Raw genomic sequence first — 19,333 nt, forward strand, 5'->3', positions numbered from 1 at the left:
CCTGTGTGTGTGTGTGTGTTTGTTGCGACTCTGTAGATGGATGTGTTTTCTCATTCACATTAGCTCTCGCCATCTTCTCTTCTACCATCTAAAATGCAAGTCATTTGTTTTTGCCTTTTCTGACTGATTGCCTCAGTTATTCCAAATGACTGGCCTGAAAAATACACGCTGCTTTTCACACTTCTTGACTGATGGCTCGAGCCGATCAGTATTTTAGCACCTCACACTGCGTTCAGTGTGCGTTTGTTGTGTGTGGACAGATCAGACATTGTTTGGAGACAAGGCTTAACAGACTCTATGCTTGAGTAGTGAACGGCAGACAATGTGTTGATGCTTATTGTCCCGAGACTATGATGAGAGGATTAAAAATGTATTGTTTTTTTTAATAGCATTTTAAAATGACTTCTGGTTTTCAATATAAGCACTTAATAAGATGATTTTTTTTAAAAACCAAACAGTTTATTATGAACACAAAGCATAAATATAATGAAAACATTACAGGTCAATTGCTTACATTTAAGCAATTTTCAAGCATTCCGATTTAAATGAACAACTGAAGAATTCATAAAAGTAATCACTTTATCAGAACGAGCACAGCTGAGTCAAATGCAATTTCTGTACTGATAATACGCAGCTCCAAAAACAAGGCAAAGAAAGTAGTTGGTATTCAACAAAGCACTGAAAAAGCAATAAATGCAGCCGTGGGATAATTTACAGTTGATGCTTTCTGTGTGCAATATCTCACAAGTGAGAATTAATAGCAAAGACTTATTCACAGTCGTTGAGTCCTATCATCACATAAAAACTTAGACAACAAATATCTGCTGGATTGCTGTGGGCTGATATGGAATAGTAATTTGCAGTGGACTGTAGTTCACAATGTCTCACCGAGGGCCGTGATGCTTTATGGCAGGCAGTTTTGACATCTAATCGCCTGTACTGGTAGCTATTTTCATGTTACTAGTTTTTTTTTCTCTTTAGATTCTAGTTTCTTTTCCAAGTACTAGTACTTATTAATTAGATACTACTGCTCATTCGTTAGACACTAGTGCCTATTCTTTAGATGCTAGTGCTATTTTTTAAATATACTAGTGCTAACCCATTAGACACTAGTCATTTTTTTATTACATACTAGTGCTCATTCATTAGATATAGTAAATAGATATATACTTATTCATTAGGTACTAGTGCTTATTCAATAGACACTAGTTCTTATTTGATACCATAACTTTATTGAGACCAGTAACTATTCTGCTGTTACTAGTAACAAATACATTTTTTTATATGGATTTCTATGGGATCTGTCATTGAGAAATCAACTATTCAACTTTAACTAATACATATTACAACTGGTACTATTACATATTTTTATGGACTAGTAGGTAATCATTAGATGCTAGTACTGTTACGTATTTAATAGATACTAGTACTCATGTATTAGACACTAGTACTTATTTTAATAGTGACTAGTAACTATTCTGTTGTTCCTAGTAACAAATTATTTTTTTACATTGATTTATGGGATCTGTCATTGAGATATCAACTATTCAGCTTTGACCATGAATTCCAGCTTAGACTAGAACATATTATTATGTACAAGTACTTATGTATTAGATACTAGTACTTATTCATTAGGTACTACTTATTTAATTTATACTAGTATCTATTAAATATATACCAGTTATTCATTAGTTATTCATACTAGTACTTATTCGTTAGATACTGCTTATTTAATTTATACTAGTATCTATTAAATATATACTAGTAGTTATTCATTAGTACTAGTATTTATGTATTAGACACTAGTATCTTTTATAATTATAACTAGTAACAATTCTTATTTACAGGTCTGTTCTGCTTGCTTACCCGTCTTATGTTATGACTAGTCCAAATGAAAGAGTAGAGTTCAATTAAATATTTTACTAGTAAAATAAAAATATTTCCTAGTAACATTTCAAACAAGTACTAGTATTATCTTTAAAAAATATGTTGTAGTATCTAATTCATAAGTACTAATATCTATTTAATAAGTACCCCTATCTAATTAATAAGCAATATATCTATTAAATAGATACTAGTATCTAAAAGTAATTAAACGGTACAAGTACCGAGTGATTAACTACTTGTACAAAAATATATGTACTAGTCCCATCTGGAACACATACTAGTCAAAATTGAATAGTTGATATCTCAATGACAGATCCCATAGAGATCAATGGAAGAATTTTAAATTTGTTACTAGTAATAACAGAATATTTACTAGTCACTATAAAAATAAGTACTAGTATCTAATAAATAAGAACTAGTGACTATTTAATAAGTATGAATAAGTACTACTAATAAATAGATGCTAGTACAGGGGTGGGCAAACTCGATCCTGGAGGGCCGCTGTCCTGGACAGTTTAGCTCCAACCCTAATCACACACACCTAGATTTCTAGTGATCTTGAAGACACTAATTAGCATGTTCAGGTGAGTTTGATCAGTGTTGCAGCTAAACTATGCAAGACAACAACTTTCTAGGACCAAGTTTGCCCACCCCTGTGCTAGTATCTAATGAATAAGTACTGGTATCTAAAACAAAAGTACTAGTATTTATTTAATAGTAACTAGTATCTAGTGAATGAGTACTAGTGTCTAATAAAAAATAACTAGTGTCTAATGAGTAAGCACTAGTATAATTAAAAAAAGCACAAGTATCTAAAGAATAGGCACTAGTATCTAATGAATAAACACTAGTACTTAATGGAAAAGACACTAGTATCTAAAAAATAAGTACTAGTAACATGAAATAGCTACTAGTACGAGCTATTGATTAAATGTCAAAACGGCTTGCCATAATGCTTAGTGATGTTCTCTGTGCTTTCAGAAATCCCTGGCTCCATGTTTTCTGTCGCTTTTCACCTTTCCGTTTCCACTTTTGTTTCCTTGATGACTGGCGGATGTTCCATCGAAAGTGCTAAAAGACATGAAACATGTTTATTAGATGAGTTATGTCAGAATCAGGAGTTCGAGGTAAGATGAACCAATGCTTTTTTAGATGTGGAAAAGGCTGATGGAATTCAGTGATCAAAATGGAATCTACCGTAACATGGAAATCCTGGATGAATAAATCTGTATGGATAATCAAATAGAGATGTGGACAAGTGCATTTCAATTTGAAGTCTGTGTCTGTGTCTGTTTATATATTAATGGCTTGGCTTTTTCTGCACACATTCTAAAGTGTGATGTTGCCTGTGGTGGTTTCAGTGTCTGTCGTTGCACTACATTGTGATAGAACTATAATCCTATTACTATTGTACTGCAGTAGGTAATTCTCAGAGTATAAATAGTAGAAATACATATAATGGCGTAGTCAAAGTTTTGAAGACACGCATGACACAACAGTTTGGATATTATTACAGTTTTAGACTTTAAAAAAAAGTTATAAGTTATCATATCAAATTTTCATATTTCCTCATATCTAGCTGCAGGGCCTTGCATAGGGGGCCCGGTGGATAGAGCCCCTGCCCCTCTGCCCTCATTGGCTGAGGTTCCCCTGTCAGCAGGCGCAGAGCCCCCCCCCCCCCCTCTTTACTTTGCAAAGGGGAAGGGCTAGATAGCCCTCAAAACAATTTTCAGGACCACACTAGAAACCATGTGGTATGACAATTTCCCAAAATAAACCATCTACAACAGCAGCATGGCTGCAACCACAAGTCAGGAGATGCACAAATTAGTATATTTTGGCGTTATTAAGAATTTTTACAATAAACAAGCACATGTTTTAATACATTTATAACCGCGTTCATGTTTTACCGTCATGCTTTAAAAAATATAAATTTCTTTTCTATATATAATACATATTAATAACTCCTTTATGTAGTCCCATAACAAACTTTCACATCTGTCACTCGATGACACTCAATACCCTGTCAGAAATGTCTAGTGGCCGGGAATGACCTTTTTACAGTGTCTGCTGCAATGTTAATGTTGTTTTCTTTTGTTTACATTGATTGATATGGCCAGAGTGTAAATGCACAGTACAGTTACAAACTTTTTGCCACATTATACGGTTATGTTAACATGGTTTCGTTGTCTTCAGTGATTTCCTGAAGACAAATACCCAAAAAATAATGCAACAGGAATAACTACAGCAGTTGCCATTTTCGATCTCATATGAAGTACAAGCTCGCAATGACATTATGACATGTGCGGGTGTTGTACTGGTGTCTCATTAGGGGTAACTTTTGAAGTCCTTCCCCTTCACACTCTGTTTTAAGGGGCAAGGGGAATGGGTGGGGGTAAAAAAAACTGGAATGGGCCTAGGCCTTGTGGTTTGTGACAGAAATGTAGAGGTTCTGAATTAATGATAAGCTCACAATTAAATTGGTGAAATGTACAATTATATCAACCTAAAACTAGAAAGAAAATGGTGAAAATGGAATAATGTATGTGAAAACCAAAACCAAGATTGTCTCTGTTACTGAAATTGCATTACGCACCTGTTAATGTGTCCGCTGGTCTTGCTTTCATCTATCAGGTTGTTCAGTTTGTAGTAATCCAGGAACGTCCGAGCCACATTTCTCCCCAACTTCATGTCTACAGGTGGAGATTAAGGAAACTTCCAGATACTGTATTATTGAACATCTGCACCAATCTCTAAGTTGTGAATGTAAGTTTTCAAACCCTCATTGTTTTGCTTGTGTGACCAAACCAGTCCAACACCACTCAACCCGCTCTGACCTGGGATTGTACTGACAACTCTCCGCATGGGAGTCTGTTGCGCTAACAAGGAGGCTAAAGACCATGGCCTCTAGTGTCTGTTGATATAGCACTTTTTTGGGTTCAAAAGAGTGAGGTTTAACTAAACAGCACTTTACTAGCTGGCCTCTGTTACACTTACACCCAAAACCTCACTCCCATTAGGGTCACGGCACCAATGCAACCCCACCAGTCCTACACTACTCAACCCGCTCTGAGCTGGGATCGAACTGGCAACCCTCCACATGAGAGTTGGTGGCTCTAACAAGAAGGTTAAAGTCCATGACCTCTAGCATCTGTTGCTAGAGCACATTTTCGGGTTTAGAGTAGTAACATTGACATTGGTGTTTTGTCTCTTTTACAGTCAATGGTAAAAAACTGTGCTCCATTTTTTAGAGTCAGATAGTTTGTCCACTCCAGCAGCGTGTCTTTTTATTCCTAAAGAGACAGAAGACAACAAAGCAATATTGGAATGCCTCGTCGGCCCCAGCACGGTTAGAACATCAGATCCCTCGGAACCTTTAAATCTCTCTTCTGACATGCCACTTTTAATTGAAAAATAAATAAATAAATAAGAGCCCGATTTTCTCCCATCTCGTACCAGCGCGACCATTTGCAGTAAATAACTGGCCAATACCCAGCAGAGCAATGCGGAGAGTAAATAAGCGGGACAGGCGAGCCAGCGCTCAGCTCCTCGTGAGGATAAATCAAACGCCTCTCAGTCAACTCAGCCAAAAGAAAAAAAAATGCATCTCATTCCTGCAGTTACTTACAGCCGGAGCTTTATTTAAATTCATGCATCTACTCCACAACCCCCCCCCCCCCCCCTCACACACACACAAGCCTTTCTTCCACCATGCCCACGTTACAGAGCACATCAATTACCAAAAGCACTGCATCAAAGAGCTGTGAGGGCACTTACAATGCAGCTGAAAGAGTGGGAGCCGTTTAACTCCAGCAAGCACCAGCCAGGCCAGCGTTAAACGGAAATCATTTTCTTTTCACCTAAAGGAATAGTTCATCCACAAATGAAAATTCTGTCATCATTTGCTCACCCTCATGTCGTTCCAAACCCGGCTGTGTTTCTTCTGTGGCAGACACACACACACACAAACAAAAAAGGACATTTCAAAGAATGTACAGGCCATTTTTTCCCACATGCAACTTCAAATAATGGAAACTGGAGCGTTCAAGCTTAAAAAAAAAATATGCAAATGCGTCATAGAAGTATGGTAAAAGTAGTTCATACGACTCCTCTGATGCCATACAGTAATCTGGCCATGAAGGAACAGACTGAACTGAACATCTTTCCGAGCTTCTTTTGGCAATACATAAAAGCTGATGATGTCCAATTAAACAAATCATTGTTTTGAGCCAAATCTTTCCGGTCGATCTGGCTCACAAAAGTGGTCTGAGTTATTAATTCCCAAATTAGACTGACTCAATGATACGTTCACAGTTGTGCTGATTATGTAAAGGATAATTGACTACATTTCATTGATTTATCAGAAAATAATGCACATGTGATGTAGTAACATGCAGTGTGTATTATTTTTCCAATAATCCAACAGTCCTGAATTTTTTTTTGATACCACATCTAAATGATGTTTACTTTAAGACATTTGTCAGATTTTGTCCAATTCACATTCAATAAAATTTTAAGAGTAATATTTTAAAGTACATTTTTAAAGAGCCCATATTATGGGTTTTTGAAAATTCCCCTCCATGTAGTGTGTAACACAGCTCTAAGTGAAGTGAAGTATCCAGCTAAGGCTTAAATCTGTAAGAATACAGTGTTTAAAACGGTTGATTCATCTATAAAAGAGTCGACTCATAGTGCTTCAAACGAGTCGCCTTGATACCGATTCATTAGGTGTTTCGCCATGACGTACGAACGAAACCAAGTTATTCACGTGCACGCGCAAACCCGGGAGATTTCAAACCTGAGGCCCCTCCCTCTGACGCAGAAACCCAGACACACACACACACACATACACCCACAAACACACGCACACAAACATGCCGGTCGATTGAAGTCACACTGCAGATGGACATTATCGATTCTCTACCCAGAGATGAAACCTCAGCATTATAACCAAGCAGTTGGAAACTTCTGGAAACTACAGGCTACAAAGAATACTTCATCTGCGTTTGTTAAAGTAAGGATCAGTAAAGAGTAACTTACTAATGGACGTCAGGATGAGTTTCTTCCTCCATTTCTCAAGTGTAAGTACGTGCGATTAAAGTTGCCTCGTTGACTCTAGCTTGCAAATGTATTTAGTTGTGATTTGTTACTTGTAACCGCGTGTACTGTATCAGGTTAACTGGCTATCATCATATGAATGAGACAGAGCTTTGCCTGCCTGTGTGTCTGCTTGGCGCTTGTGTGTATGTGTTAGTGCGCGCGTATGAGAGAGAGAGAGAGAGAGAGAGAGAGAGAGAGAGAGCTCTGTCTGGCTGTCTCTGGACTGTTTAGCTGGGTGATTTTCGGTTATGTTCTCCTCCGCTCTTTAGCGGGATCGGGCGCGGCGGGCAGAAAACGGGGCGGTTCGGGCACCGGGACAAGAAATTCTAAATATAAGCGGGAGCGGTCGGGTTCAGGCTAAAACCTGGCGGGTGCGGGCGGAAGCGGGAGCGTTGTCGTCCAGAGGTGTGTGTGTGTTTGTGTGTGTGTGTGTGTGTGTGTGGCAGCTAAAATCCACGCCTACACTATGGAGCGCGTATGAACTGTGATTACTTTTATATTGCTGATTAGCTGTTGGGCATTTCATTCTCTGACTGAAGGCAGTCGACCAATCGTGACAGACTGTCATCGGTCCAATCAGCGCAGATTAGCTTCGCGCTAAGGAGGGGTTTGGGAACAAATGAATCACTGGACGATTCATACAGGAGTCGCTGGGATAATTAGGTAAAAATAAATGCAGATTATAAGACCATGAAAGTGTTTTTTGACTTTGCATGCATATTAGACTGTTGTTGGAGACCCTTACAACCAAGATTTAACCCTATTTCATGTATAATATGGGCTCTTTAAGATAATTTGTCTTCTTAAAGATCCCAAGAAATCAAAACTAACCATACTGATTTAGTAAGCTCACATTGCCAGTTTTGTGGTGAACAATTCATCTGTGCATTTCATTAAGGAAAAAAAAAACTGTTAGCCCTTATAAATTTTAATTGAAATCTGAAAATGCACTTGTTTGTCTTCAGTTTTATTAGCAGATTACATGATGTTGCGGTAATGGGAGTGGCTAACATATTTAACCACGCCCCTCCAACTGTCAGTTTTGACAACAAACAGAAATGGTGAGTACTTCTACTTTACTATGTCCATTCAGCTCGCAGTAGAAATAAACAAGCCACGCCCACTCATTTAAAATTCAGTTTCTCTAGGAACTGCGTCACAATACAAAAACAAATAATGCTAACAGCTTCCGTTCATTGAGACTTTAAAGGGATACTTCACCCAAAAATAAAAATATACTCACTACCTTAAGTTAATTCAAAGCATTATAAGTTTCTCTTTTTTTTGCTGAACTTTAAAGAGGTAATTTTGGCAGGTATATTTTACAGGTTTCAAACATTCTTCAAAATATCTTATTTAAAATAATTTACTGGTATTTTTAAAGTCAAACTGGGGTGCATTTCTCAAACAACAACGCTACTTGTGGCTAAACTAGTACAATGCATCGTTTGGGAAAAGAACAATGTAGTGACGAGTGTTTCCCTAAACCCGTAGTTTCTCTGGCGCAGATTCATTGTTACTGGTTTAATTTTGGACGGGAGCAGGTGGTCTAACAATATCACTCCCGACTCCTGAGCGAGCACGCGTATGTATGTGTGTGAATGAGACAGCATGATGCTGTGTTTTGCTTGTTTGCTGCTGTGTGTGTTTGTGTGAGTGAATGAGAGAGAGAGAGAGAGAGAGAGAGAGCTTTGTGCTGTCTGTGTGTGTGTGTATATGTGTGTGTGTTTATACAGACAGCTTGGTATAGGCTGTCTGGACTCTGTATAGCTGGGTGGTTTTCAGTTTTGTTCTCCCCCGCTCGTTAGCGGGAACGGGTGCGGCGGGTAGAAAACGCAGCGGGGCGGGACAACAAATGCTGAACAACAAATGTGGTGGGGTTCGGGCTAAAACCTGGTGGGGGCGGGATTCAAAATTTAGTCCCGCGCAGATCTCTAATTTGAACCACATTAGTTAAAACGTAAAACGTCCATAATAATGCTCTAAACAGGGTGGAGTAACAAATTATTTAGAGAAGAACCCCATCATTTCTTTGTGCAAATTTTTTACACATAAAAAAAACAATATTAGTTTTGGTAAAAAGATGTTTATAATTTTATAAACAAATAAATAAATGCTAGAAATTTAAACGATTAATGTATGCTGTGTTTTTTTGTTTTCACAAGCTTTGGAGATTTAAATTCAGCTTTTAAATACTGTCACATGGCTCTGTTCAAAATGACAATGTTTTCGAAGTGCACTACGAAGGGAGCACAATTGTAAACATGAAGATCACTAAAACTGAACTTTAAAAATACTTTGAAAGCAAATAACAGCTAAGAGAGATGACCTTAATGCTTTAAAAAAAAAATCATTCCAAATTTAAATGTCAGAATGTGCTAAACGAATAGGGCAAAGGGGAATAACTGGGACACAACAGAACACAGCCAGGAACTATGTATTCTATTCTAAACTATGTTTGTGACGCAGTTTGCGAATGTTTGTTGAAACAACAAATTTGGGAAACGCCAGATCAATAAACTGTTTATAACAACGGAACTTGTGAACTTAGTTGGCTAGCGATTCTTTTCAAAAACGCATCTCTGGTTTGGAGAAAATCAATGGTGAGTAACTGAGAACAGAATTTTCATTTTTGGGTGAACTATCCCTTTAACTAAGTCCAAGAATAATATTTTTTTTATATTTATATAGTGCTAGGCAGCAACCTAGCTTTCCCATGTGGTCTCACATTCAGGAACTGAACAGGCACAGTCCTGCTTAGCTTCAGTGGGCGACCATGCAAGAGAGCTAGCTGCCGGCTAGAATATTACTCTGATTTACCAACATTTTATAAAAAAAAAATTGTGGGAAAAACATTGGAAAAGTTTGTTATTTATATCATATTTTTATATGTAAAAAACCCTTGGTAAAGAAATTGGTTGCTTCAACACAAATAAGGGTAAAATATGGCCAACCCAATTGTTGAATTAAACCCATTGGTCGGTTAAATCCATCTTAAATTTGTATTTGCCCAAATTTGTTTTAAAACAACCCAGCAATTGGTAAAGTGTAGTGTCTTTTGACTTCTTTCTGTAGTATGACTGAAATAATTTGCAAAAGTGAAACTCATTTGATCAGAAACAATTTCAGCTGTGAATTTTCAGAAAAATAATCCTACACCTCAAAATGTACATCAGATGCATTCAGCAGCCCACTATTAAAACAATACATTTAGATGCAGAAGTCCTACAAATACATTTGCATATTTTTGTTTTACGTGTGAAAGCTGCATTACATTCTTCTTTTGTGTTCTGCAGAAGAATGAAAGCAAGCCATAGAGGTTTACCACAAAGTGAGTAACCAATGACAGAATCTTCATTTTATAGGTGACCTACAGATACGTCTTTAAACCATATTTGAAGATTTGATATAATAGCACGATCGTGTAATATAGATCAGCCTCTGATGGATGTCTATGTTGTAGGACACTGGCTCCGAATGGACGCTCCATCATGATCTGATGAGGAAAGGCTTTCTCCAGCTGTGTGTTGTGCTTAACTGAGGCCGGACGCTGTTGACGAATGAACACAGAGGTGTTATTTTTCACATTTGGCTGTCAGCCTCTTTACCGATGCTCCGAGATGACATGTCTGACTGTCAGGGGCTGTTGGAGTGAAACAAGAGCCCTGGAAGAAAAACAAGGTGCATAGCCATTCAGTCGTTTTTTATTTTTATTTTTCCAATTTCTTCCAACGGTCAAAAATCTCCCCGGCCACATAAATCCTGAGTCCGCGGCTGGAATCCTATTATCCAAAGCCGTTAACTCATAAACAATCCCTTCTTGACGGGAGCGCACCAACCAGAAGACTTTCTGTCATGTCTCATGCATGTAAATGGCACTTGCATTTTAACATCCTAAATGACAATTCAATCCATTTTCGGCTCGTGCACTACTCTGTAATTCATAAGCGTGTGTATAATACGAGCATTTGTCAGTGAAGTAAACAGCATGACCTTGATTAGCAGCGAGGTCAAAGCGTCTGCGTTTAAAACCTTCATTTGGGCTCCGGGATCCAGGCGTTCGCTCTCTATGGCCTTGACAGCGGCTGCGGTGTTCAGACTCATTCTGGGCTTCATCCCTCACCCAGCGGGCTGATGGCAACTCTCTCCATGACTCCAGCCCCTGTCTTCACACCCCATCTGGCCGGGGCTGCAGAACACCGCAGCCCTCCAAAAACAAACAGCTATTTTTGGAATGTCGGGACAGGGAACGTGGCACGCTTTTGTGTTGAAAAGGATGACATGTGGCATGACCTGACATGACATTTCTGTTATGTATCTGAAGTGCGCCATATTGATTGGAAAAAAGAGTAAAAGAGTATGAAGGGAATGCAGAGTTCAGTGATGCTCAACAGGTTTTGCATGAAGGTGACTCAACAAATTGTAGTATATGTGTTAATAAGAATATATATGTATGTGTGTGAATGCAAGTTTATGGGTGTTTCCCAGAGTTGGGTTGCGGCTGGAAGGGCATCCACTGGGTAAAACATATGCCGAATAAGTTGACTGTTCATTCCGCTATGGTGACCCCTAGTTGATAAAGGGACTAAGCTGAAAATAATTAAAATAAACATTTAAAATAATATTGTGTAATATGACATGTAGCATAAATAATTAAAACAATATTATGATTATATATATATATATATATATATATATATATATATATATATATATATATATATATATATATACATATATATATATATATATATATATATATATATATATATATATATACATATATATATATATATATATATACATATATATATATATATATATATATACATATATATATATATATATATATATATATATATATATATATATATATATATATATATATATATATATATATATACACACACACACACACATATGAGCAATATATAGTAGTAGTGCTATATGGCTGTATATCGGCACTGGTGGGAGGTGTGCACGAGGTCGATTATATATCAAATATATAATAATAAGAATAATATGACCCTTTTATTTTACATTTTTATTTATTTGAAATTTTGACGCTGGACCCTGTTGTGTATATTTTTGCCAATAACCAAAATATATATATTTTTTTGGATCTCTCTAAACAAAATTATTTAATTTTATTTTTATGTCAAAAATCTTTCAAATATTAGGTAAAGATCATGCTTCATGAATATATATTTATATATTTTTTGTAATTTTATTACATTATATTTTCATATTTTAAATATTTCCAACTGTAAATATATCAAAAAAAGCTAATCATAAAAGGTCACTTAAACATTTTTTGATCAGTTCTCCAAATTGCTAAGCACTTAATTGTAACCACTGTAAAGGTAATTGTTTGTATTTTTTTTAACCCTCAGATATCAAAAAAGTTGTTTTTTGACAATTATGACTGGTTTTGTTGTCTAGGGTCACTAATAATAACAACAATAATAATAATAATAATAATAATAATAATAATAATAACAATAATGATATTAATAATAATAATAATAATAATTCATTCATTCATTCTCCTTCGGCTTTGTCCTTTATTTGATGCTCTTCTTTCTCCTTGGACTATGGGGGAAACTGGAGCACCCGAAGGAAAGCCATGCTAACATGAGGAGAGCAAGCAAACTCCATTCAGAAATGTCCACTAGCCCAGCTGGAACTCGAGCCAGCGACCTTCTTGCTGTGAGGTGACTGTGCTAACCACTAAAATAGTAATCAGAAAAATGATTAAATAATATTAATAATTAAATGATTTTATGAGAGATATATAAAACATATAATACAAAATAATAATAATAATCATAATAATAATAATAATAATAATAATAATAATAAAAATAATAATATGATGCTTTAATTGAAAATTTAACCCTGTACCTGCTGCATGAGTATATTTTTGGCAACAACATTAAAAGTAATGAGTCATTTTAAAAGTAATGAGAACAGACAGGCAACAAATTTTTGGTTCACCAGTTGAGAACCGCTGGGCCTTTAGTGTTATCAATTTGGGCAGACGAAAGAAAACATTTCGCCAAAGCCTCCACAAATCTCTCTCATCCATGACATCTTTGCTTTGACCTCCTAAAAAGTTTCATGCTCTCCCTCGACATACAGCAACTCTTCCAGCCAGCATGTGTGAGTGTATGTGTGTGTGTGTGCGTGTGTGTGGCGGCCTGACAGAAATAACCCGAGACCCTGCCGAGTGCAGATGGCCTCTCCACTTGTGATGTCACATTATACCCATTTATAACAGGAAATATGTGATGGAGGCTCTGATGAGGAAGAGGAGAAGAACTTCATCAGCACCACAGCTGTGAGCGGGACTCTCCTGCGCTCTGATTGGCTGCTGGCAATGGTCCAGCAACAACCTGAATGCCTGGGAAGCAGGGGGGAGATGCGAGGGACTGCCAGGAGCGTGGGATGTGGACCTGCGGAGGGCCGGATTTTTCCAAAACATCCACAGCTCCACCTGGACGGCACATGAGGCTGTTGCATAATAATGAGACATGAAGGTTAGGCATCCCGTGTGGTGAAGTGGTCACGATCACAGAAAACAGAAGCCAGACTGCAAACATCGTGAGGCAGAGTTATGCTTCACAGTTAATCATCGGGATGTGCTGGGAATCTTAACAAATGGCTGAAAGTTTGTTTGGAAGTAAACAGTTCGACATTGTGAGAAGAAGCCTATTCGCTTGTTAAGTTGTGACGTATCTGTGAGGTATTGAATACTGTTTCTGGATCCAAGCTGCCACTTATTTGAGTTGAGAAAATATTTGCTTGTGACTTTTTTAGTCATATTCACATTAAAGTGAATTTTATATAAACTCATACACATCAGTCTCTGGGCTTGCTGCATCACAAACAGTGCTTAATTTGTGAATTGTGTGGTCCTGGAACAGATCCAGGTAAAGGATCAGGGCCAGATTAACCAATGGGCATTATGGGCACAGGCCCAGGGACCCGTGCGCACTTGGGGCCTCTGCGAGGGGGGAAAATGCAGATTTTAAAGTGTTTATTTAGGCTAAGTGCAAATAGTGCACCTCGTTGGAATAAGCTAGTTAGGGGATTCACGCCCATCACCATTTTATTGACAGAGACCATAGATATATACACTAGATATTGCATAGGGACCCTGAGCATGCGTCAATACCCAGCCACATTTGTACAGTGCTCCCTGGACAAATGTCATTAAACCGTACTAGTCAAGACAGTGTTTCTACGTGAAGATGCTGGACTTTAGCGCTGTGTACTGGTCTAGTAATGAGCAAACAAAGAAAACCAAGCACAAAGGCAGAACATTTCATAGGTAAGATTTCATTTTTACTTTTTTGTGTGTTATGACCTTTTGTGCTAAACAGGTAACGTTATTGATGATAATACAGTTCTTTACTGCATTCACCATAAGGCGAAGGACACTGAAAACAATTATTCAAAGATGATTTCTTGGATTTACTTTTTTTTTACGTTAGGTGGTTTTAAACAATCTATTTGGGCTGAAATTAAACAAACAAATTAAGTTGAATATTATTCAATTGAATTTGTTTGTTAAATTTAACACAAATAAATTGTTTGCAACAGTTCTGCAGGCAACACTTTTTTCAGTAGCACAATAAAACTCACAATACAAAATATGCTTATGCTAGTTTTGTTTAGTAAATTCAGCAAACAATGCAAAAAAATAGATAATTTTGTTAATAAACTTGTATTGTTGTCATTCATAACAGCAGTGGTGAAAGTAACGAATTACAAATACTCACGTTAATGTAATTAAGTAAAATTTTTTTTTTGCGGTATTTGTACTTTCATGAATAGAATTTTAAGTATGTAATTTTACTTGTACCTGAGTACAAATTAAGCTGAGGAATCTACTTTGTTACTTTTAAAATCCCAATTCGTTACACTGTAGTACACAAGTACACAATTCGTACAGTAATAAATTAATATTTCAACCACGCACTGACCTGCATTTCGGTAGGCAATAAAAAAAAGGTCATCTTAATAGACTAATGAAAAGCCTGGTACATTATTTGAACCGAAAAACAAGTTCAGGCTACTGCAGATTTACGTGAGCTGACTGTCATTTAACAGTCACAAAGTTTTCAATTGACATATGGAGATTCAAGACAGCAGAAATAAGGAAGAAATAGCAGAGGATGAATGCCCATTGCCACACCCGGAGGAGCTGTTCACAGGCACATACGCTTATTTCACGCGGCAGCCATTTTAAATAACCAAAACGAGGCTGCGGTGGGAAGAAACCCGGAAGTATAGAACCAGCACTGTAAACATGTTAGTAACATGCTGTGAACTACAAACCTCTGGCTGTTTCCAAAATTTCAAAATGCAGAAATGGTGTAAACATCACTTTAATATCATTCAGTTCAGTTTAATTTGAACAATTAAAAGCAATTTAGCATCAAACAACATCACAATCTCAGTGATACGCTTAAGTGTCCTCCTAGGCTTCAGTTAATGGCACCAGTTAAACACTGTGGGGACGCTTCCCTGCTTTAGCCTATGTAACCCGGTGAGAGATAAAACACTGCAGTCCTCTGTAGCACACCCTCGTTTTGTCTGTAATAGTGTTGTCCCGATACTGAAGTTTTGGTAACACTTTACAATAAGGTTCATTAGTTAATGTTAATTAATGCATTTACTAACATGAACAAACAATAAACAATACATCTACTACTGTATTTGTTCATGTTAGTTAACGTTAGTTAATGAAAATACAGTAGTTCATTGTTAGTTCATGTTAACTCATGGTGCATTAACTAATGTTAACTAGCATGAACTTGGATGTTAATAATGCATTAGTAAATGTTCAATTATGATTAATAAATGCTGTACAAGTGTTGTTCATAATTAGTTCATGCACTGAAAAAAATTATACAGAGATGATTCCTTGGATTTACTCAATTTTTTTTACGTTAAGTGGTTGTAAACAATTTATTTCTGTTGAATTTAAACAAACAAATTACGTTGAACATTATTAAACTTAATTTGTTTGTTTAAATTCAACACAAATAAATTGTTTGCAACAGTTCTGCATGCAACACTTTTTTCAGTGTGTTAGTAAATGCATTAACTAATGAACCTTATTGTAAGGTGTTACCGAAGTTTTAAATCTGTCTATTTCCCGCGTCAATAGCGCCGCCACATTTGTACAGTGCTCCCTTTTAGAAGACAATAACTTTGACACTTTTTAAAAACTATTTATGTTCACAAACAGCTACATTGCATGAAAGGTGATATCTAAAAAAGTACATTTGCCCCCCCCCATCCACACTTAATTTAAAACAAAAATATGTACTTCTCAGCTGAAAGAATTCTCGTCCCGTTTTAGCATCCATCCACCATGGATCACAGTGTAAATTCACCCAAGAGCAGTGGATCCTGTACAAACAAGTCCCAGCTGTTGTATATCATTCAGTGTGTGATTGTTCTGTGTTTTCAACTTTAGCAGCAGCTGGCAGATTGTGTCTGTTTTAGCCTACATTTCAGCATTTTTACATCTAGCAGTAAACTACAGCCACTAAAAATATGCTAAAAGCATTTAATACCATAGAATATAAAATCTCCATTTAAATTAGATAACCATTCCATATGTTTACATCATCTACATAATTAAATAAATGTAATATGCGCATGAATAAAAATAAAGCAGTTCAAAAGGCTTGAAATTCTGAAATCTCAGCATGGCTCTTCACACCATGTTGCAAAAGTCTGGCGGCTTCAGTTAACATATTAATTTGCCCAGATTTTTTTCCCAGATATGTCTTAGTACGAATCATCTGCACAATATTTCACACTGTGCAACATATTGTGCAACTTTAAGTGTAGGTTGATTCAAATAAATCTAATTCATTAGAAATTTAGAGCTAATTAGGAGTTTTGTAGATACTGTATAGGAGTACTTACTCTTATATCTTACTCTGTATCTTACTAATAGCAGCATAAAAAAACAACTACTTTCACATTTTAGAGACAGCTTTATTAATGTATACATAAAAGTACGGGAATGGAATTGTTACTAATGATCTTCATCACTGACAACAATAGGATGCATTTGTAAATTTGGTTTCAACTGACTCACTGTAGCCAATTCATACAACACTCTTTCTGTTCTGTTCTTAAATTTCACAATTATGAGTGAAAAACTGCTTCAGATTGTAATGTAATGGAACAACCCACATTAAAACATTATAGTGTTTTTGAACCACACTGGTGTAAGGTATATTATGCTAAAATGAGGTGAGATATTTTTCTTTCAGCTGAAAGTACATATTTCAGGACATGGTTTTAAATTTTAAGGGAGACCAAGTAAGCTTTTTTTAGATTTCATGGAAATTAAATGTTTATAAACAAATGATTTACAAAGGTTTAAAGTGGAGCCATGTCTTCTTTAAAAACTGATTCTGAACTGCCTGATTTGAGTCATCAATAATTCTAACCTTACTTCTTGCACAAACCTATGAATGTTCGCAACATGTTTGATTTACTTCAATGTATGGTCTTCACTGGCGGTCTGTGAAGATTTTGTGTTGTTTACTGTATTACATTTACAGTATAACACTGTTAATGAATGCTATACAGTATATTGTAGTATGAAAATATTTAACTGTATTAATACTGTGGAATTGGGGGTGGGGTGGGGGGTTCTAAAAATCTTATCAGTTTTATTAAACTATATAAATTACATTATTTATTCATAACCTGCAGAATATTCATTCGTTCATTCATTTTCTTTTTGGTTAAGTCCCTTTGGGGTTGCCACAGCGGAATGAACCGTCAACTTATCCAGCATATGTTTTAAGCAGCGGATGCTCTTCCATCCACAACCCATCACTGGGAATAAACCACACACTTACTCACACATACACTAAGGACAACTTAGCTTACCCAATTCACCTGTACTGCAGGTCTTTGGTCTTGTGTGGGAAACCGGAGAACCCGGAGGAAACCCACGCAAACACTGGGAGAACAAACTCCACAAAGAAATAATCTGCATAATTACAATAATGAATATATTTACAGTGATAATTTGTAAAATTACAGTAAAAATATGTATAATTGCAGTAATAATCATTATAATCACATGAATTTATTTGTATAGTTGCATTATTAACCTGTATAATTACAGTAACAAACTTTAAAATCACATTAATAATCTGTATAACAACAATAATAAATTATATATTTACCCTAATAATTTGTAAAATTACAGTAATAATCTGTATAATTGCAGTGATAATTCGTAAAATGGCAGTAATTACCTGTGTCATTATAGTTATAATCTGTAAAATGACAGTAATAACTTGTACATATGGAGCAAACAATTTGTGATTATTTAATTTACAATTTAAAGATTATACATTTTTTTTATTCTGACAATATGTTTTCTGTTTTTTCTCAATTTAAATGCAAATTATCAACATTAATAAACTGCAATTTAATGAATTTTTACCATAAAGAATGTTCTGTATTTTTAGTTTTGGCTTTGTTTATTTTCTGTAATTTAAAGAAATATCTCTGAAATCTTTTGCACGTGAGTATCCATTTTTAAAGTACAATTTGCCAAAAAAGTTACTCAAGTAAACGTCGTTTATCCTCTGACACATTATCAATCTTATATTTCCAAAGGCTCTCTCTAAACCCAGCCAGAAGTATTTAGAGATTGAGCTCCAGAGCCTTCTGAGGCTTGAGTTTCCTGCGGGCTTAAACGGGTTAAGCAGTCCATGTCATTGGTGCGTGTGAGGTTTTTAATGTCATCGGATGTTTGGATCGATCACCGTCTTTGTTGCGACTCAAGGACGGGTCTCAAAGGGGCTGATGAGATGAGACGGAGATGGACGTTTCCATGGCCTGACAAATCATTTGTTTACCCGCTTGTGTATCCCGCTAACGCTAACGCTCCCACACAGACAAACGGACAATGATGGCCCAATGACAAGGAACAAGGCACCCTGGTCTGGAGCCGGCCGTGTGTTAACAAGCAGACAAATTAGGGACAAGAGTGGCATCAATACAGTGGAGTGACAGGCCTGTCACCGGGGTGTCACAAAGTGCCAATTAACAATGCTAATTAAAACAGTAAACAAGAGCACATAAAGCATGCAGGCATTGTCTCCCCGCTGCTCAAACGCCCAATAAGGACCTTTTGTCCGGCCTCTGTAGGGCGATAGCAAAGTTAACTGCTTTAAAGGACAAACTTGTGCTTTGGCAGGAATCCGAGCAGGAAATCTGAATAATGCTTCATAAGTACATGACGCCTTTAATCAAATACGCCACACATGCATCTAGAAAGTCTGCAATGTGC

At 36.5% G+C, this 19,333-nt stretch overlaps 1 protein-coding gene across 6 annotated transcripts in view; it reads right to left on the reverse strand.

Moving 5' to 3' along the window:
* Positions 1–437: 437 nt before the first annotated feature.
* The window catches only part of agbl4 (AGBL carboxypeptidase 4), a 685,205-nt gene continuing 666,309 nt past the window's right edge, over positions 438–19,333 (reverse strand). For 2 of the 6 annotated variants that reach the window (XR_012383709.1, XR_012383713.1), the window contains 3 exons: positions 4,484–4,580; positions 2,742–2,958; positions 438–1,052 (listed from right to left, as the gene is read on the reverse strand). Coding sequence is in view for 4 of the 6 variants with exons in the window: in XM_073909449.1 (XP_073765550.1) it covers positions 2,865–2,958; positions 4,484–4,580 (191 nt within the window). In the remaining 2 variants the exon portion in view is untranslated. Of the gene's footprint in view, positions 2,959–4,483; positions 4,581–19,333 lie in introns of all 6 variants that reach the window. The other 4 variants (XM_073909449.1, XM_073909451.1, XM_073909448.1 and 1 more) reach the window with 2 other exon arrangements.

This window comes from Danio rerio, chromosome 8 (genome assembly GCF_049306965.1).
Source record: "Danio rerio strain Tuebingen ecotype United States chromosome 8, GRCz12tu, whole genome shotgun sequence".
Classification (NCBI taxonomy): Eukaryota; Metazoa; Chordata; class Actinopteri; order Cypriniformes; family Danionidae; genus Danio; species Danio rerio.